Here is a 20,963-nt window from a genome sequence, read left to right as displayed (position 1 = left end):
CAGTCAGCTCCAAGTTAGCCTTGATCCCAGGCCAAGTCAGGATGCGTGGCTTTCTTTCCAAGAACCCCAAGGGGGCCTTCTGTTTTAGACAGTGAGGACAATTGTTCTTGTATGTGTATGTATTTTTTTTTTTTTTTAGGGTGGGTTGGGGTTTTTTGTCTATGTTTTTCTCTTCAAATTCTCTTTCATGTTTGTTCATTCATTCAGTAAAAATGCACTGAGTCCCTCCTACATTCTAAGCTCAGTGACGGAGTGGGAATGACTCTGGTATGGATCCTTCATGAAGGAAGTGAGAGTCTGGCTACCACAGGCCCATGAGAGCCCCACAGCCTTTCTGTTTCATAAATCTGATTGGAAAGGCCCTAAGAAACCATCTGACTCAGCCCTTGCATTGTGGCAGACGTGTAATGTGAGATCTAGAAAGGGGTGAGTGGTTTGACCAAAGTCATTGGATGGTTGCTGGCAGAGCAGGAATGAAAACCAAGTATCCTGCCACCGGTCCAGTATTTCAGTCAGTGTGCCACTTTTAATCTAGATGATTCTTGAGAAAATAGACCTTCTTTGGTATCCTCTCTCCCTCCTTTAAAAGACTCCAAAACAACCAATGGCCACCATCTAACATAGCTCCCTTGGTGTGGTGTGGATGTCCAGCAGGGGGACACTTGCTGTGTTCCCTACCCCCATCCCCCAGCATGGGAGGCGTTAACTAGCACGCTGTTAGTTCTGGCTTGCTTTGTAAATCTGTTGTTTGATATTCTTGTATTTTATTGGTATATTTACTTTATGGCATACATAAAGAGCTGTATTAAAAAATAAATTGTGTTGTAAAAGCATTCGGTAATGTTTATTAATATTGACTAGTCAGGGAGCAATGAACTCTATGTTAGAAGGATAATTTGTGGTAATACCAGCTAAGCATTCACAGCTTGTCAAATGACTCTAATCTCAACGTTAAAAAAAAAAAAAAAAAAAAAAAAGTGGATAAAAGGATGATTTCTCTTATGCCTTGAGAAAATGAAAGTGACCCAAACTATCTGGGCTCTTTCTTCCCGGAGGCAGCAGGCCTCCTCTCTGATTCCAGGCAGTCCTGGGGCAGGGCTTCAGTGGTCAGCATTTTGCCGTAGGGTGGTGAGCAGCAGCTTCCTAGCAGTAGCCTTTCACGTATCGGCTCTGTCTGCCTGCATCTGTGCTTAGGGGTTGGGAGGCAGAAATAGATTCACGGTTCCTGTCCTCAAGGAGCTTATAGTTTTGAAGAATTTATAAATGCCTTAGTCCTGAATCGTGGACTTGATGTTCCAAGGAAGTACATAGGAGAATAATGACACTGGGTGTGACTAAGGACCCACCTGGGCTGGAAAACCTCATTCCTGTTAGCATTAGGAGACATTCCTTGGGATGATACAATGTCGCCCTTAGAAGGTAAAGAATATTCCCTGAGTATCCCAGGTGTCCTGTGAATGACCTGCTCTAGCTTAGGTTGAAGGCCGCATGTGGAACAGGCTCTGTTCAGGGTATTTCTTCCCCACAATGAGGTGTGGAGAAAGAACGGGAGACTGAACCACACAGGGAAACACCCCACAATCTCTCTGGAAGTAGCTTTTGCAACTAAATCCCCAATAGCCTAATAACTTTTCATTCATCTCTTCCTTTTAAAGTTAGAGCCCAGAATGTCATTGAGTATTTGGCATTCCTCTTGTCATTTGAATTAAAGATAAATGGACCATGAAGGTTCCTTTTGGATTTAAGGGCCTGGGGGAAAAGAGTAAGCCCATTGTGAAGTAAGTACAGTCTTCCCTCTTATGTTTCTACTTGGAGAGAGGTAAGTGAGGATAGGGGAAGTTTTCTTCCCACTGGGCTTATAGTTTGCTTTCAAGACTGAGAGCATTTCAAGAGACAGAGCTTCATGAAGAGACCAGCCTCACATTGTGCCCATGTGGAAAGACATGGCAGCAAGTCATTGCCACTTGGCCGGGTGCTGCTTAAGGGAGGAGCAGGAGGCTTCTGTGGGAGCTGGGTTCCTATGGTAAATAGAGGCCATGGAGAGTGTTGGTCCCCATGCAGGCAGCAGGCTTTTGAGCAAAGACTGGTTTGGATCAGATTCACAGAATCTCCTGTCTTATCCTTTTCTGTCCTGAGTACCCGTAGAAGCATGGAGTAGATTAAGTTGATCGTCATGTGATCAGAAAGCAAAAGGCCCAAGCATCAGGCTGCCTTCTGCATGTGAAGCAGCTCAAACCAAGGAGAGGGGTGAATTCGAAGGACTTTCAGGGCTGCACTGACCTGAGCTGAATGTTGATTCAGGGGGCAGAGTCAGTTAAACTGAGAAGAAGGCAAACATTACCTTATCAAAGCTCTTATAGGATGGATTCCCCACTTTATTTTTTCTCATTCAAAGGTGGATGGTTGGGTGGTCCAGCTGTGGTGTGCCTTCCCATTTGTTTTCCCCAATGACAGATCCTCGTTCTCAGTGCCGGTCTGCCCAGCGAAGCTCGTAGGTCGGACAACTTTGGCTCCCCAGGAGGAGAGCGAGGGAGTGTAGCCACTGGGTTATTGGAATGGAATTTCCATCTAAACTTTCCATGCCTCCGTTGGTCTGCTCTGACTATGTATGTCTCTGGGCAGAGAAATTTGGGAATAAATGCAACATTGGCTGTGCTGGGCCTTGAACTCTTCTCTCAGGCACACGGTACTGCTGTGCTTTCCCCTAGCATTCTTCTCATGGTCCCCAGCTGTGTGGGACAGTGGTGGGCAGAGCTTCTCCTGCAGAGGGTAGATAGAGATGTTTCCCTTAGGGAGCAGCTGTTAAGGTCAGCTTTGGCTGGAGGCTGAGGGTGGGGAGTTTGGCTTCGGTCCCTGCTTGCTGTCACTTACTCTGTTGTTGTGTTCTAAGTGGGCCATGGGAGGTAAAGGCTGATTCTGAGGGACGAGATGCTTGTTTGAATCTAACGCTTTATGCTGATATAAAAGAGCCATTCGCCTTCCTTATGTGGACTTCAGGAGCCATAGGACAGGGTCCAGCATGGGTTGGAGACTGCCCTTGAAACTCTTGTACCTGGAATATTGTTAAGATGAGAAGAGGGATGGATGCCTAGACCCCACTTTAGATAGAGGAATTTCTTTGGCAGGATTGAACAGTCCCTTCTAAACTAGGTCCTGTGAAGGAGAGGAAAAATAAACATGGCTTCTGCCATAATATCATTTACAGTCTAAAGCAGAAAAAATCTTTATAAATTTTTAGACTCACAGTAGCACAAAGATAATTAGGATGGGTATGTACTTGCCAGCTTGGTTTTACTTGTGAGAGTTGTGTGGTTGAAAATCAGTGAGAAGGAATGAGTCTTTCTCTCCGGTTACTTGTTAAAAGGTTCCCATTTACTTGGCCTAATTTCTCATTATGATTCAGGTCTCTTGAGGAAATAGCTTAGAACCTGTCAGAGGTTCATTTTTTTTGTTTTGTTTTTTTTTGGACTTAAGTGAAAATGTGTTAAACTCGAGGTGAGTTTACCCAAAGGGCCACGCGTGGCCTTTTGGTTGGGCAGTGCTGGGGGTGGGGAGAAACTTGAGCCTGCTCCCCGAAAGTGGATGGTGAGGACCCGAAGTTGATAGGGGAGCTGGATCCTCCACTGAGCACAGGTGCCCGGGCCCTGCTAGAACTGGGTTACTTTCAAAACAGTGTTCAGCAGTGTTGCTCCTTCTCAGAGGAGAGAGTGTGAAAACCAAGGCAGCATTCTAAAAGGTGAAAAAGTGTCCCCGCTGTTTTTCTTCTCTGATGACCTCAGATGGCCAAGAGAAGTTAGGCCTTGTGAAAAGACAGGACCAGACTAGGAAAATGTAAGTGTGTGTGGTAAGGAGGAAGGAGGTGGACAGAATTTCCATTTTAATCAAAATGCTTTTGGTTGCCTAATATGGTGATGGTAGTGGAGGCTGTGGTCTAAAGAGTGACAGATCGTGAGTTTGTACAAATGTGTACTTTCACTCCAGAAACCAGTTGGAATTCTATTTCTACATTGGCCATTGTGCAGACTGTGCCATAGAGAGTCTATTGGTCACCAAGTCCCTTGAATGTACTCAGATTTTTCCCTGCTATTTCCTTTTCTTTTGAATAAGAATTCTGTTCCCCTGGTGTCTGAACAATAACTAAAGATATGAACAGACCAGTACTGAGCTCCATTGAATCGCCAGGCCTATGAGGTGCTCCCTTTTCTCTTCTGAACTTTGTGCTGTGCCTTGGTGTCCGCCTGGGCGGGACCTTTGTTCTTGTACTCCTGAGGGATCACATGGACACCACACTCCCCTCTGGAACCTGTGTGGGGCACTGAGTTAGTGGGTCAATGTGGGCCAGTTCCTTACCCCGAGGATAAGAGAGGATCAGATGTGTTTCCGAAGGCTGAGAAATGCATGGCAGCAGAATCGTTCCAAGGAAAGGCTGGCGATGAGTTCTGGAAGTTTTCTTTCACTGAAAGATAGACTTTAAGTGAGAAAAGGAGGAAACTCAAGTCATCTGGATTGAAGATTTTTAAATGCATAGATTTCTGAGACCCGGCGTCAATTTTTGCTTGGACTATCCTAGCCTGACAGCCTGGGTGTCGTGGGACATCATACAAGTAGAACATGTCTCAGAGAGAATAGTAGTGCCCCTTAGAGGAATTCCTTGGAGGCTAGGTGAAAGTATACGGGTAAGGAACCAAAACCTTAGATATCACCCACATCATTTTACAGGTGAAAAAATGGAGAGAGATTGTGATAGCATCATTTCTCCAACGCCTTAAAGCATGCTAATGGCCAAATCAGGATAAGGATCTTGGTCTTCTGGCTACCCACGCAGCATTCTTCCCTGTACTCTGCCTTCTCTATAATGAGGGCAAGAGTGTGTCACCTTTCACACTACGCCAGTGTACTTGGCCAAGAAAGCCACTTCCACCGATTGCCAGGCAAATCATTCTCATTTGGAAAAAAGGCAATGGGTTACCCAGAAAGTGTTCATCTGGGTGAAAAACTTGATGCCGAATCTGTAGGGAGAAGAGACAAGAGTCCAAGGGCAGGTTGGGGATGTTTATCCTGGCGATGGTTGCTGAAAATTGGTCACTCCAGAGTCCTTTTGGAAAACAAATCTGAATAGGTGTTTGCCCTTCTTTTCCTCCAGACAGCCACCCCCTAAGGGGTAGGTACCCTTGAGAGCTAAGGAATCACTAGTGAAGGGAAGGATGAAAATAAGACTGAAACCTATTTACTGCCATCCACTAGCCCTGACCATGAATGTGGGCAAAAGGTTCACCTGCTGAACCACTTATAAATAGAGCTTCAGCGGCTCCCTGGACCATCTCTTAGAAATGCAAACATCTGTCATGCCTGGCAAATGACAGTAATACTCAGCTATCGTGCATGTGTGTGCACACCTGCATGCACACACACACTCATATGCCTGGGTACACACAGCAGTCCCTCTCTTATCCGTGGTTTCGCCTTCCATGGTTTCAGTTACCTGCGGGTCAATGATGGTCTAAAAATACTAAAATTTCCCAACCATTGACATCATTTGCTGCTCATATCCAACTATTGGCCATCGTCACGTCTGGAAGATGATCCTCTTTCTGACTTACCTTCAGAAGGTTAATAGTAGCCTGATGCTATGTTACAATACATAAGCCATTCAACTCGCTTCATCTCATCATGTAGGGATTATATCATCTCACACCATCACAAGAAGAAGGATGAGTCCAGTACTTAAATAAGATATTTTAAGAGAGACCACATTCACATAACTTATATTTCAGTATATTGTTATAGTAGATATATTAGTCTTTAGTTGTCCTATTTACTATTAGTTTGTTAATCACTTACTATGCCTAATTTATAAATTAAACTTTATCATACGCGTGTGTATATAGGAAAAAACTGTATATATAGTTCAGTACTATACACAGTTTCAGGTATCCACTGGGGGTCTTAGAAGGTATCCCCTCTGGATAGGAGGGCTGCTGTGTTTAAAAGCGTGCTCTGCCCAGAATGCTGTTAGAACACGTCCCAGTGCCCAGCATTGTGAAATATATTTAGTTAAGAATGTTCGGTTAAAATGTTCTGTACTGTTACTATTTCTCAATTGGGATGGATCAGCCGTGGCAGGGAGTAAGATAACATGGGGGTGGGGTGCACTATAGTGTCATGGATGAGGGTGTGTGTGTGTATGTGTGTGTGTGTGATTGAGAAATCATATGTTGTCTTTGGCAAGGAGGTAAAGAGAAAAACGAGCAAACAAAACTGTGATTGAGAAAGAGCTCTGCAGTGGGGACTGGGCGTGACTGCTATCAGAGGCCATGCACACTGGACGCCACATGCTGTCTTCCGGTCACTGTGGCCCAGAGACTGTGGAGCTGAAGAGGCTCACCTGGGGGCCTGCATGGTTTAGACACACTGCTGGATTCTCATTACAGGATTTGAAAGGTGGTGGTGGTGGGTGGTGTAGTTTAGTTGTCATAATCTGGGCCCCGAGGCCCGGATCTGGGTGCCGTAGGCTTGAGTGTATGATACTCCCTCTCGCCACCTGTGTTTATCTGATATCAGTACCAGCGGCTCTCCAACCTTTTACTGTGGTCTTAACGCATCAACATTCAGATTGCAATAGAATGTTAGTTCTAAGGGGGCCTTGTATGCCTGCCCCTCCGCCTTGGCTCCTATCCTTGGCTGCCGTTGCCTGCCTTGTTCCTCAGGGCCAGGCCCCTTGAGAGGAGGTGGGCGAGGTGCAGAGGTGGGTGGAAGTGGATCCTGGATCTGGCAGAGGCATGTAAGGGCCCAAGAACAGGAGTGTGGGTGGGAGGAAAGTCAGTGTTCCTGGCCAGGTGGCCCACAGGCCAGCTCCAGTAGCTCAGAGCTTTGTGCACAGACCCTCTTCCCAGTGCTCAGCGTCCCACTAGCCCACCTGTTTCCCTGCATCTTACCAGCTTCACTGCTGGCTCCTGACTGAGCAGTGGGGTCTGGTGGGAAAGGCCCTGGGTTGAGAATGGGGTCGGAGCACTGTTACAGGCTGGGACTGTGACCAGTTGTTAGCAGAGCTTCTGATTTCCTGGGATGATCACGTGTGCCAAACCCACCTCACAGAATTGCAGTGATAGTAAAATGAGATAACATGCCTGAAAGTACTTTGGAAAGCCCAAAATGATCACTACTACCTTTTGTTTTATAGAATGTTATCTGGTTTCTTGAAGCCTTTCTTTCTGTTAGGGCTCAACCCACAGCAAGAAATAGAGGGAAGACATAAAGATGGACCCGGGATGGGGGAGTGTGTGTACTGGGGAGTCACTGTGGTCCTGAGAACATCGGGGTGCTCTGAGAAAGAAGCATCTCATGTTCATAAAGACATCAAGCTTATTCAGTGCCTGCTCTGTACCAAGCACTGGAGTGGGAGCTGGAGATATGAGAGAGAAAAGGTATAGATACAGCCCTCCTGAGTCTAGTGTTCTCTCAGAGGAGCCAGGCATATGCGCAGTCACAGCACTGTGAGGGCAGTGCTATATGACTGAGGTAACAGGCCCAGTGGCCTCCCTGTATGGGCTGTGCTAGTTTGACCCTGAGCATTACGTCTGTCTGACTGTCCTGGTGCTCCTGCCTTCCTTTCTCTGAAATTGGATTTGGGTGTGTGTGTGTATGTGTGTGTGTGTGTGTGTGTGAGAGCACGTGCGCGCGCGCCAGTGAGTGAAGCAGTAGAAGGGGCCCTGTTCTTCTAGCCCCTGGACAAGACCAGGAATAGATGCTTCCTTGGCAGGGGTCCATGGGAAAAGGGAGAGCTTTAGGCTGTCTGAGGATGCAGGATATTTCTCCATCAGTGGCCATCTCCAGCTCCCATGCCCTTCATCTCCCTTCCTCCTGTTCACCTGCTGGAGGGATGATGGCCACAAAGACCCAAGGTACGGGTGGGCCTGCCTTCTGTCCAGCCAGAGCAGCAGCAACCTATCTTTTCCTTTCCCCCACAGGAAGCTGCACAGTGGGATGAAGACGTACGGGTGTGAGCTCTGCGGAAAGCGGTTCCTGGATAGTTTGCGACTGAGAATGCACTTACTGGCTCATTCAGGTAGGCGAGGATGCCCTGACTGGCACCCCTTAGCACAGGCAACCTCCTCCTGCCTGCCTTTGTCCCTGATCAGAGCATGAGTGTCCCCACTGCCAGCCAGGGTCTTGGTCCAGCTTGGGTGCTCCCTTCAGGTTCACAGAGTGGAAAGTCCACCTTCGTGCTCTCCCGCGTTTCCCAGGGTATCTTCGGCGCCCAGCGCCCTGTGTGATCCACCTTCCTAAGTAGACTGCGGTTTCATTAGCAAAACAGTTGTGGAATTAGGTTCTCGCTGTCTAATGAATCTGACTATTGGGTTCACATTATACAGGAGCCTTTAATTAAATAGATATAGAAAGGTTGGAACACAAAGCTAGTTACACAGTGCTGTCTTTTGCAAGTTAATTTTATTCAATTCTAGTGGGGTTGACTAGGCAGCTGCCGGTATTTTTGCTCGTGTTCGGGCAGAGCTACTCTGCCCCATTAGGCGTGGAAAGGGGAGAAGCCCCTGACATCTAGTGTACCCAGATGTTCCTGGTAAAGGGAAGGGCACAGCAGCTCTGATGTTGCTGTTTCTAGGCCCAGGGGTTGCCCAGCTTCCGTCATAGAGCCCCTCCCCCCTCTTCCCCACCTGGGCCTGCGCACTCACCCTCTCATTCCCTTGCCTTTTAGCTGTGGTATCACAGTTTGGAGGGAGAGAAGAGAACTATCTTCTTTTTTGGTCTTGCCTGCCCCCCCCCCCATATCATCAACTGCCATTGTCGGCTGATGCTTTCCCCAGATTGCTTCCAGCATCTGCCCCTCCACCCCAAGTAGTTCAGCAGTTGTGAAGTGAGTGTGGGCTTTGGGGTTCAAATCTTGTCTACAACATGTGTTGTCTGTGTGACCTGGGGCAGATTTGTTTTCCAAACCGGTTTCTGCATCTGTAAAGGGTGTTGCTAACTCATACCATTTTTTTTTTTTTTTTTTTTTTTTAGTATTAGGTGATAGAAGATACGTTAAAGGCATCCATAGCTCACTTCCTGGCATACAGTTGATGTTTAATAAATGTCGATTGCTTCTGCTTCCACCTTCTTCTCTTTGCTTCAGTACTGATGTTGTCACCCTGGGGCACGTTCCCTGCACTCTACTCCAGAGCTTCCGGTCTGGGTGGCTATCTACAGTCTTGTCTTTGCTTCATCTGCTGCCTGTACAGTCATGTAAATGCCACTTGCTTTTTGATGCTTCAGCTTGCCACTGCCTTGCTGCGGATCCCGTGTGGCTCTGCACTACATCGAATACTGTCTCTTCCTGGCCTTTGTGGCCCTTCATAAAGTGCCCTAACCCTTTCTCGCTTCCTTCTTCTTTCTTCCAGGTCCAGGGATTGGGCCACACCAGGTGACTGTCTATCTTGGTGTGTCTGCTCCATCCTATGTCGGTGTGTCCCATTCCTGCTTCCCAGTGAGGCTCCCCACCTGGCTTCCCTTGATCGTCATCATCCCATCCACTTGTCCCGTGTTGGCCCGGCATCCTGAGTCCAGGCATTTCTCTGTTTAGCATCTGCTTGGTACTCATGTATTCCTTTGGTTCTGTTTTTATAGCTTGTACCTCTTATCTCCTTGCTTTCCTTCAGCTTTTTATGCTGTCTAAGGTTCATTGTGGGGATTCATGAGCTGTCTGCCAACAAAGTTGGCCACATACCCCAACTGAGTGCGGAGTGTGGGTCTGAGTTTTGTTTGCTCCCTGCTCCAGGCCCCTGTGTGGTCTCTGACTCTGTCATGTTGGACACGTGTGTGAGTAATGCACTTTGAGTTACAGCTTACCCACCCTCTCCCTCACTCAGCCCAGTAAGGATCCTTTCTTCTTACTCCTCCCTGAGTCCAGTGTTCTAGCCAGCTTCTCTACTTGTGGTTTACAATCTGTGCAAACCCCATTTCCTCTGCATGGAATAACCCTTCCTCAATTTTCCTAGATCTTCAAGGTCCCTTCTAGAATGCCATTTCTTGACACTTCCCCACCTCTAGCAGGAAGTAGTCATGCCTTCTGGGTGTCCGTATTTCTTTAGCTGAAGCATCTTTGGACACCATCTTTCTTCTTTGTGGTTATTTGTGGACTCCCTTTGTCTCTTCTACTTGAGAGTCTGGGTTAGGAATTTGGATACCTGCTTCCTGACCATGTGATCTAGGGCAAGAAATGTAAGCTCTATGAGCCTCTGTGTCCTCGTCTGTATGATGAGTACCTCACCCTACCTCAAAGGAGTTGTGAGGCTCACATCAGACACTTAGCACTGTGCCTGACATGTGATAGGCATTCAGCATATGTAGCTTCCCTTTTCCTCTGCTCCTCTAATAGACTATAAACTGCTTAGGGACAGGATCTGTCCCCATTATGTACAGCATATTGCTTGGCACATTAGTGGAGTCTATAGATATTGTCATATAAATGAGTACAGCCTGGGAGGCCTGTGGGCAACTCAGGGAAACCCTCACCTCCCACCAGGTCTCCTCTGTGATGGGACCTGTTCATACCATGTCCCCAGGATTCACTGGGTGGCAGCCAGGAGCCCAGTGGCCCTTGTTGGCTGAGTGTGAGTTACCTGCTGTCTCCTCTTAGAAGCACACTTAAGCAGTGTTGGTGGAGCTGGTGGGAGCGACAGAGAGGGGAGGACCTGCTGACACACTTTCAGGTGGGCCCTGAACCCCCACCTGAGAAAAGGCGAGAGACTGTACCACCTGCTGACTGAGATCTACTCCAAGATCCTGTGGTCTCATAACGGATGCCCTGCTGGCTTTGGGAGCTGGATCCTGCTTTCCTAGATTTTCCTCTCTGTGCCTGAAGTCTGATTGTGCAAATGATTTGTCCCTCTGAAATTCACTTGCCAATGTCCTTGAAAAGAGGGTTCGGTGATGGGGAGAGTGTAATGTGCCATAAGAGTGCTTTAATACACCCTTGCATATAGCTCAGCCTGCTTATACTGGTATTTCTGTTCTTTGCTTTTTCTTTCTGTTATCCTGCAGACCTTTCACCCCTGTGCTGGGATGTCTTGAAAATAAAATAACAACAAGGGCTTAGTGAGGCTAAGCCACTTTCCAAATGTTTGCCACGCTATTAAACAGTTAAGGCCCAGGGCCTCTGCAGAGACCTGGCCTTGTGGGGAGTTAGAGTTGGCGGGCTGGGCCGGTGGTGCCGGGTCTCCTCTCAGATTCTAGCAGAACTGTGTGATGTTTTAAAGAAGACATTTAATTAGATGCCAGGAAATTTTCTTGTTGCTCTGTTTTGAAGGCTCCATGCGGGAAGCTGACAGCAAGAATGTCACCTAAGGGTCTGTGGTACAGACCCATTTTACAGAAGCTCATTAAGGGTTGGAGCAACAGTACAGAGCCTAAAAGAGTAGGAGTTGTTGGGGACTGGTTTTTAAAAGGGGGCAGGCCATGGAGGAGTGGGTCTGGGAGCTGGGTTGGGGTCATGGTGCTCCTGGCTTTCTTTAAATGTTGTTGCTGTCCTTGCACAGGCATATTCCTGCTGTTGTCTCCTGTTCAGCAGAGCTGAACACACTCTCTTCCTTGCTCGCTCGCTTGCTAGCTGCCCCCACCCCCTCTTGGCTAGCATGGCCTGTGTTTGTTATTGTAGCTCTGGCACCCGGCCAGGCCTGGCTGGGAGCCAGCCTTGTGGGTACAGTGTGTACAGTGAGTGCTGAGCCAAGTTTGTCATCATACACGATTAATTTTTTTTTTTTTTCTAATCTGGTAGGGGTGGGGTGAAGAAGGAAGCAAGGAAAGAGTTTCTCTTATGCTTGAGAACAGCCCACATTGAATTCTGCGGAGATGTTATTTATGAAAGGCTCTCTCTTGTTTATCCTTCTCAGCTTTTTTTACTTTCTTTCCTCTTCTCTGCATTTCCTTACCCGAGGAAATCAGCTTGTTTGAGATCATCAATGTGAGGTCTTATTTTCAACAACTAGAATACTAAATTTACATTCCTAAATCAGTTTTCATTGTGTTGAAATTGACAATTTGTTTAATTAGAAGTTTGCCCTGTAGGAGGCCCTTCCTAGAGACCGTTTTCCTCTTTCTCTTTCTTTCTGTTTCTGTTTCTGTTTCTCTCTCTTTCTATTTTTTAAGACCCTAAATGGTAGCTGTGATTGTTCAGTTTAATTGAAGTTTTTGTTTCGATTTGATTGTGTTAACTAATCAAGTGTTTGTGAGATATACCTGATGATAACAATAAGTTGAAATTAACAAACAATAACCTAACTCATTAACTAATGAGACTGATCTGGCCAGGCCCTCCTTGCATTCTCAGAGACAATTTTGAGATTCTAGGAGGGTTTGAAGACTGGGAAAGAGGCTGGGACGGGAAGAGTGATCACCTCAGATGCTTTGCAAAGCTGCTCCTTCTGAAATGTGAACCGTGGGTGTAGGATTGTGGCAGAGAGCAGGAGAGGGGTCCTAGCCCCTTTGCATGCCAGGATCACTCAGAAGTCTCCCTCCCCACCTTTTGCTGCCCCATCCTTGTGGCTTTGACACTCCTCGTTCTCACTTAAATGGTGATTCCTAGCTCTGGGGTGCCCATGCAGAAACCATAGCCTTAGGCGGTGACTTGAGTTGGTTCTGTGATTTGCTAGTGTACTGTTTCCCATTAGGTAGTATTTCCCACGGCTTGGCTTAATATACTGGTGGATTATAAATGAGCACACCCAGAACTACTTGCCCCTATTTTTGACTTGGCTGAGTACTATTTAGAGGTTTGCGTATTTCCGTGGCCTGCTCCTGTTCCAGGAGTGTCATTCACTTTTGGATCCAGTGGACATTTATTGAGCACTAATTCTGTGTCAGACTCTGTGTACTTGACACTGAGGAATGCCACAGCATCCCTGCCCTCAAGTAGCTTAAATCTAATAGGAGGAATGTTTGACAGGAAACTAAGGAGAAAAGAAGATTGCATATGCAAAGTGCCAAGAGAGTTCTATGAGGAATTCATGGGAGGAGGGTGTTCTAGAACTTGAATGGATGGTGAGAATGGAATTATGAAAAGAACTGGGGGGAATCCCTAGCTACCCGCAGTGATGTGCAGTATAGCTGGGGTGCGTGGGCTGTGGGGGTATAGAGGGAGATGGAAGGGTTTAGAAGGGAGGGATGGGGCAAGATTGTGGAGGGCCTTGAAGTAGGAAATGATTTGCATTTTACCTGCAGCATTGGAAAGCCACTGAAAGACTGAATAAGGGAGTAACACTTTTTTCCCCCACAGGAATTCAAAGGGCTGTTTTGATGTAGACTAGGCTGGAATGTGGAATTTATAAGACTCCTTGGAGAAACGGCATGACTGGCAGTCAGTCTTGGGACATGGCTGGAGTGTGCCGCTTGCATTGGTTAGGGGTGCATAGTCTGCATTCGGAAGTCCAGTCCTGGTAGGAGCCTGTCCCCTGTACTCACTCCTCCTTGCCCTTCTCTGGGTGCTGTGAGCCATGGCTGTTGAGAAACCTCCCCTGATACCAGACTCTTCTCCATAGTTAGAGCCACTGGGAAGGAATATGGTCTTTGGCTGATAGATTTTCTGATTCCAGTAGCAGCATGGGGCGGCCAGGGCATATCATCTGGGGCCCGGGCCATCCATCTGGCAGGAAGAGGCTGAAGTGATTGGGGCCCAAAACCAGATTGGTTCTCTTGTGCTTTCTCCTGTCCCGATTGAATGGAAGGAAGGAAAAATGTGAAATGTTGAAGAATTGTGGCTCGTAATTATTCCCTTTCCTTCCTTTTTTCTTCTCGAAACACTTAGCTTTGGAGTTCAGGGTTCTTCCTAAAGATAGAGAAGGTGAGGGGAGCAAAATAGCTGGAAAATTCTCTGTGACTTCAAGGCGAGTATTATGAGCTGGTCCCCATGCAGATGGTGGGAATACTATCTTAGGATTCATAGATGGCTTCTCAGGACCTGCAGCTTCTCCTAAGCTTGCATTTTCCTTCTCTCATTCACTCCTATCTTCTCAGATTAGGTGTCTGCTAAGAGTAAGAGATTGGGGGTTATCCAAGCAGATCTGAACCCATGGTTCATTCCTTCTCTGCCCTCTCTCCAATGAATGGCAGCGCTCCCTTCTGGTTACCTTTCTGCTGTGAGGGCAAAATCAGGAGATAACCAAGAAGAAACTTCCTTTGCCCCTTTAACTCCCTCAGTGTGCCTTCAGAAGTGGGCATGACGGATGGTTTCATGGAGAAGATCAGATGTGAGTGGCTCAGAGGCCCCACTGCCTTCCCTTTGGTCTGTGTAGGTGACCCGGGTGCGGAAACAGGAAGGAGGGAGAGAAGCCACTTTCCCTGGCTCTCTCTTGAACACACTCCTCTCTCCCTCCCTCCCTTCTCTGAATTTGGCCTGCTTCCCGAACTTTTTCCCAGAGTGGTGTCGTCACTGGCCTGCCGGCAGGTCTGGATGTTCTGCCAGCATTCCAGAGAGTTTATGATCGCTTGCAGATGTGCCTCCAAGAACACACTGTACCCAAAGCAGAAATTAATGCAGGCTTGACTGCTGTCCAAGCCCATACACGGGAGAGAGGAAAAAGAAAACAAAAACTGTTTAATGCTGTTTATAAATTATACACTGGCTGATGAAAAATACATTTCTTCCTCCTTCTCTCTCGTTTCTCGCTGCCCCCCCCCAGCCCCCACCCCTTCACGCTTTCTGCCTCAAGAGCCTAAACTGAGACCAGAAGAATATGGTTTTGCTTTTTAGCTCCTGTTTTGGCTGGGATCCGAAACCCTACTGCTGATTCACAGCCAGAGTATTTTTCCCCTTTACCTGATGAAATATACTGATTTTTCCAGCCCAGATGGGGTGTTTTTGGTTTTGTTGTCTGTTTTTTGTTTTTTGTTTTTTTTTTTTTTTTTTTATAACTTATATTTTTTGGCCAGGGATCTTGTTTACAGCAAGTGACAGGTCCTGTGATGGTGCTAGGTGTGATGACCCAGGGCAGAGAAAGCCCGCACATCTATCTCTCTGCTCAGTGCTGCTGGATGTGTGTGCCTGGATCCCCTGGCCCCGAAGATTTCACTCACGTCAGGCCAGCTGAACAGAGAAAGTTCAGAAAGTTCATTGTAGGTCATTGTATTAAACAGTGTTTTCACCACTTCCCTCCTACCCATTCACCTATAGCCCCTGTGTGAAGAGGGGGTTCACATAACCCTCCCCCCAAATACACATGTCTCTACCAACATATGGTGCCTTAGCAGGGGTTTGGGAAGCTCGTTGCATCTACCCCTCTGGAACCCAGCCTTTCCCCCTACACTCAAGTCCCCCATCCCAATTTATTCTATAAATTCGTTTCCACATTATGTCTATCCATTTACATGGCTTTTGTGTTTTTTAATACTGCTAATGTTTATCATTTGCCCAACAGGCTCGACAGATTTTGCTTCCTGTAGAGCATCGAGGCTTTAGAGCCCCCTCGTTGCTAAGTAGCAGTCTCCCTGTACTGTAATGGGCTGATTTTGTATTCTGTTCAGCGCTGTATCTTATTTTTGTATGCAAGACAAAGTGTTTTGATGGAGGACGATTGCGGCAGTGTCTGGAGGCTGTTTGGAGTTTTATGGGCTGTACAGTACACTGTGTGCTCTCTGAACAGAACACAGGCTGTTGAATTTTGGATTGGATTTGTCATTTTCCCCCCTCAGAGAGGAGCCTGTCAGATAGGAACATTACTTTAAGGGTGGAGGGAAGAAAGTAGAAATTATGTAATAACCTTCTCTCTCTGTCTCTCTGTCTTTCTCTTTGTCTCTCTCCCTCCCTCCCTCTGATTTTTCTATCCTCAAATATGGTGTTTTCTCCCCACATACCCCCCGTCATACTACCATATGATTTTGTTGAACTAGATGGTGACATTCTTATCAGGAAATGAATGGCCTTATTGAGATGGATGCTGGGAATCCTGTTTGCCTGCTATTTATCCTCCTATCTCTCCTTTCCTCTCCCTTGCTCCCTACGTCTTTCCTAAGTTCTGGGCTGCTCTACCGGCCCTTGTTTTTGTCTGAGGCTCTAGGCAGGGATGTTTGCATGAGATCCACCCAAAGGCAATGTCATTTTTTTTATTTCCAGGGCCTCTTCACCTTTCCTTTGCTTCCCAGACAGGTACCCCACCAGAAAGCTGATCTTCCATTGCCCTCCCTCATGCTGTGGCCCTCTAACCAGGCCGTGCCTGGGTCCCAGTGTCCAGGGCTGTGCCCAAGATCCTACCACACCCGTGTGCTGCACTATTTTTGGCCTGTCGTTTTCAGCTCTCTCTTCTGAGATCTCTGTGGTGGCAGGTGTTTATTTTTTAGTTTTGCTCTTCTTTCCTCCCCCGCCCCATCTCTTTTTATCTCACATCATCTTTCTGCCCCTGTCCTTGTGTCTGTATTGGCCTCAGCCTTTTCTTGATGCTTATGTGTGTTTTCCATCTTCCTTCTCATGTCTTCATCTGTCTTTGTCTCTGCCTGTCTTGGTTGGTCTTCTCCTGCTCTCTTACCCCTCAAAGATTCTTAGCTTGAAAGTTGGGTGGGAGTTGGGACGGGGAACAAAATGTCATTCTGGCCCAGGAGGCCTGGGGACGACTCTTGAGTAAATGCCCTGCGAGTGTTCCCAGTACCTGCAACCTTGTATGCTCCTGTCCCTTGCCTCTTAGGGACCATTCTCTGGCTTGATTCTCCTGGGTCCTGGGTTTTCTTGAATTGAGCTGTATGTTGGCAAGTGAATTAGCAGGATTAGGGTTTGCAAGTTCCTTATTGGACTTTGCTATTTAAAAGTGTGTCTTGCTGGCACTGTGCTTTCAGAGGTCTGCACCAAGCACCTGAGTGCTGAGCCTACCGGGCAGCATGTGGTTTGTTCACCTTCATATACCACGGCCTGGCCTAGTGTCTGGCACATAGAAGGCTTTTTGATAAGTCTTTGTTGAGTAAGTGAATACCTTGTAACTAAAGCGTTTGTACTTCTGGGGCAGACCTGGGTTTGGTAGGGTTTGAGACTTACACGGTTTTGGGTGCCCTCTCTCAGAAAAAGATTATGAATGTCAACAGTTAGAGGAAAGGGCCAGTGCAAGGGAGGGCCTGGAGCTTCATTTTATTAGCATTAGGGAGAACAAGCCTCTGTGAACCACTGTGAGGAGCTGCCAGTTGAGGGACTCACAGAGGGAGCAACTGAGTGCGGAGAGCTGAGAACAAGGGTAGGATGGTGATACATGCTCAGCTCCGGGGATGCTCAGAGCATAGGGCGGCCATGTTCACAGGCCTCGGGTCTGTGTTCTACAAGGGACAGGACAGGTCATTTCACCTGTGTCAAGCTGCTGCTGGTCACGGTGCACCTGGAAGTCTCCTTGTCTTTCATACTCTCTCCCAGCAAGGCAGTTGGTGAGGAGAGACCCAAAGTCCCATCTCACCCAGAGCCATCAGGTAGATTAATATACATGGTAGCATATGGGTCTTTATACTAACCTTAGTGACTCTCAATGAAATGACATGACATGCATTCCTCTCATAAGTGCTGCATCTGCCTAGGTCTGTGGCTTTGGTTCTCCTGCTTTACTAGGGCTGTAGAGTTGTGTCTTAAGGGGGCAGAGCACTGACCCCCTCATGGTGTGTGCGTGCGTGCATGCATGTGTGTGTATGTGTGTGAGTCTTGGAGAAGAGCCATGAGAGCTAGAGGTCCTGGAGGTGATGGGAAGCATACGTAGACATGTAAAAGTCTGTCCCGTGGAGCATCCAGACTCAGACTCATTTGTTGATTAGGGTCAGTGGAGGAAGCAGGATTGGACAGTCCTGTGGGAAGGACACTACTTACTCCCTGGAAGGTGTGGAGAAGCTGCATGTCTTCCCAGAAATGAGGGGCAGCTGTGTGTGTGTGTGTTGGCGTGTGCACGTGTGGGGAAAGAAGAGACTGAGAAGAAGCATTTACATGAAATACTCAAAATTGTTCCTTTGCTGTAATGGCCCCACACAGACCATTACCTTGCAGATTTAAAAACGAAATGAGATCATCATATCTAGTGACTTCCACCGACATTCATGCTTGATTGCAAAGCCGGTGTTACCTTTGAATTTCAACTTCATTGTTTGTTATTAATTCTAAGATATCGGTGGTGTGGTTTCCCTCTTGGATTCAACTGTGAACATGTTGACTTTGTGTGATGGATGGGAATGTTTTCAACAGGACCCCAATGAAGAACCTTTTTGTTTTAAAAATAGCCCCTATGACCTCTATATCTGAGTCTGGAGTTTCCAAGGAATCCAGTGGGGTAAGGTGGACATGGGTTGACTTTGGAAGGGGCTGAAGTTTTACGTTTTTTAATTTAATTCATATGAATGATTCTGCGTTCTTTGCAATACTCTGCATTTTCATAACTGTCTCTTCCACTTTGGGTAAAGGAAGGGAGGGAAGAAATAGCAGCAGCAGCAGCATTCTGTGGGCAAAGGAAGAAAACAAGAGAATGGGGCAGAGAACAGGCTAAATTTAAAATTGTAATTGGCTGACTTCCACTGGCTTGCGGGTGTTTTAATGACTCATAATAACTTCATTTAAAACCAGCTGAGCAGAAAATAGATTGGAGAGGAGCCTCGGGCCATTATGGATTTGTTTTTTTTGACAAGCTCGGTTTTCAGCAGCCAGGAAGGCTCTCAGAGAGGGCTTGGCTGTGTTCTCTCTCTCTCCCTCTCTCTGAGGGTTGGTGGTCTGCCCGGGAGAGATTGTATAGAAACCAGGGCTGCTTTATTTTCACCCCCTCCTCCCCTTTTAAAACTGATTATAAATAGATGCCTTGAGGTATTATTTTAGCATCAGTAGGATTTTTTTTTTTTTTACTTTTGATGTGGTAAATGGAATATAAATAAAATTGTTTTCGAAATTACTGAATTAATTAGGTAGTAAAGCCAGCTACAATGCATACCTCTCCTTTGCTGGTTGCCCTGATCCATATCGGTGAGGCGTTCCCCCTTTTTCCCAGTTCTCTCCTCCCCTCCCCTGGCGGCCCCACCTTCCTGCCAGTGTGGACCCTGCCTTTGAATGGCAAGGTTCTTTTATCATCCCTGCAACAGCTAAATGATTTTTTAAAAGATCTGTAGGATTTTGACAGGATTGGTTCTGTCCAGCTATCCAGTCAACTGGAGGAAGCACGAGTTTTGGGAATTGCAAGAAAAGGCTTTAACCTGCCTCTAGTCCTTCTAAATAGATCCTGCCTGTTTTCTGTGCTAGGATGGGTGCCAGCTGGGCAAACACTCCTTTTTCTCTTCTCTTTTTAAAGTCAGCTGGCTCAGCCATAGGATGTATCTGTCTGGGCAGGAGAAGATGCTGCCCCCCATCTGATAGCTCATAGCCGTTTATCTATTCGCTCTTATGGCACCTGTCACCTTCTTTGTGTCATAGCTGTTTATTTGCTTGTCCTTTTCATCTACTAGATCTAAGCTTCTTTAGAACATGTGATTTATTTCCATGTCTCCAAACTACCTAGCAGAGTAACCTGAATGGTGGTTATAACTCAAGTCGTTTTTTGAATAAACTAATGGGTGAGTGGGCGACTGTGCGGATAGGCGGTGCTCGGTAGGAAATAACGCTGAAGCATTCCCTGCCTCCTTCCAGCCCTGGGAGCCTGGACAAGAAGACAAGGAAGTGAGGCAGGACCTTATCAGTGGTGTGCTCTGTTGCTTTTGCTACTGCTTGATGCCATAACAGGCTCTTGGTAATCTGAGGAATAAATGAATGACTCAGGATGGATGATAGGGATGAGGGAAGGAGGGAAAGGCTCTTAATTTATCGGATGCCTACTATGTTCTAGGTATGGTGCTTGGTGTGCTACTTGTCTGAACTAACTTAATCTTTTTTTTTTTTTTAATGCCTACAGATCCTGGTATTCCTAGGTGGTCTCCCATCCAAGTACTAACCAGGCCTGACCCTGCTTAGCTTCCGAGATCAGACAAGATCGGGCATGTTCAGGGTGGCATGGCTATAGACCGAACTAATTTAATCTTATATTGACCTTGATTCCGTTTTGTAGGTGAGGACATTGGGCTTAAAGAGTTCAAGTAACTTGTTTAAGGTCATAGCCAGGGCTCTCTGTTCCTCACTCTTGCTTTTCTAGCATATCATACTGCTGTATCTGGTCTGAATGCTTGCATTTCTGTATGTAGAGATTACCAGTGTCTTAGAGACTTGGGAGCTGAGACAGGGAGAATGGAGAAGGCCCTGTCGCCAGGGGTCCTGGGAGTGGGATAGGGCAACAAAGTAATTGAAAACTGCTCAAGGCCTCGCACCTGGGCCACCAGGAGCGAATGTACGGCTTATTAGCCTCTTCATGCTCTGCTGGAGTTGCATCTGTTCAGTTATAACTGACGTTGTGGCCATTACTTCTCCCCATTGCCTTATAGGGCTGGGGGTAAAGTGGTTCTGGGAGCATTGCTGTAGGGTCTGTGGATAAGTATTTGGCCCTCCCACCTAGGCAAGAGCTTAGCCGTGTGATTTCCCCACTCCTGCTCCCCACCACGGTCCCACGCAAGGAGGAGGGACAGGACCAGATTGCTGCCTGTGGTCCCTCTTGCATGGTGACCTAGCTTGATGCTCTGTTCCTGGGCAGGGGGACCCTCTGTGATGCTGAGTCAAGAGTGAAAGGTGCAGCAGATCAGTGCTGCCACATACCAGAAATGTGGGAGCTGGGACTGCTTGAGTTGTCACTAGCTCCTCAGACTTTCGGTGTCTCGGAGTATGACTCGTCAGGAAGATTGCAGCCTCCCTGACCTTTTGGATTCTGTCTAGTGAAGTTGGACCACTTGGCATAAGGCTCACTATGTCTGTTCTCCGACAACCGCATCTTCCCCAGGCACGTGCTAGCGATGCTGGAGCCTTCTCTGGGGACAGAAACATCAACCAAATGGGAACCAGATGGTGAAGGTTGGGCAGCAGAGAAACCTCAATGGCTATTCTGGGTCACTACATGTGGCTC

The 20,963-nt window shown here is 47.1% G+C and overlaps 1 protein-coding gene and 1 pseudogene across 6 annotated transcripts in view; one reads left to right on the top strand and one right to left on the bottom strand.

The window, feature by feature from the left end:
- The window catches only part of ZBTB16 (zinc finger and BTB domain containing 16), a 178,398-nt gene that overhangs the window by 81,483 nt on the left and 75,952 nt on the right, over window positions 1–20,963 (top strand). For all 6 annotated transcript variants that reach the window (XM_016148972.2, XM_016148974.2, XM_036221174.1 and 3 more), the window contains exon 3: window positions 7,968–8,065. In XM_016148972.2, the coding sequence (XP_016004458.1) occupies window positions 7,968–8,065 (98 nt within the window). The remainder of the gene's footprint in view (window positions 1–7,967; window positions 8,066–20,963) is intronic.
- Window positions 19,860–19,978, bottom strand: LOC118603359 (annotated as a pseudogene).

Source organism: Rousettus aegyptiacus, unplaced genomic scaffold (assembly GCF_014176215.1).
Source record: "Rousettus aegyptiacus isolate mRouAeg1 unplaced genomic scaffold, mRouAeg1.p scaffold_m13_p_5, whole genome shotgun sequence".
In the NCBI taxonomy this organism is placed as follows: Eukaryota; Metazoa; Chordata; class Mammalia; order Chiroptera; family Pteropodidae; genus Rousettus; species Rousettus aegyptiacus.
The sequence above is the reverse complement of the archived record's forward strand: the minus strand, read 5'-3'. Positions and strand labels throughout refer to the sequence as shown.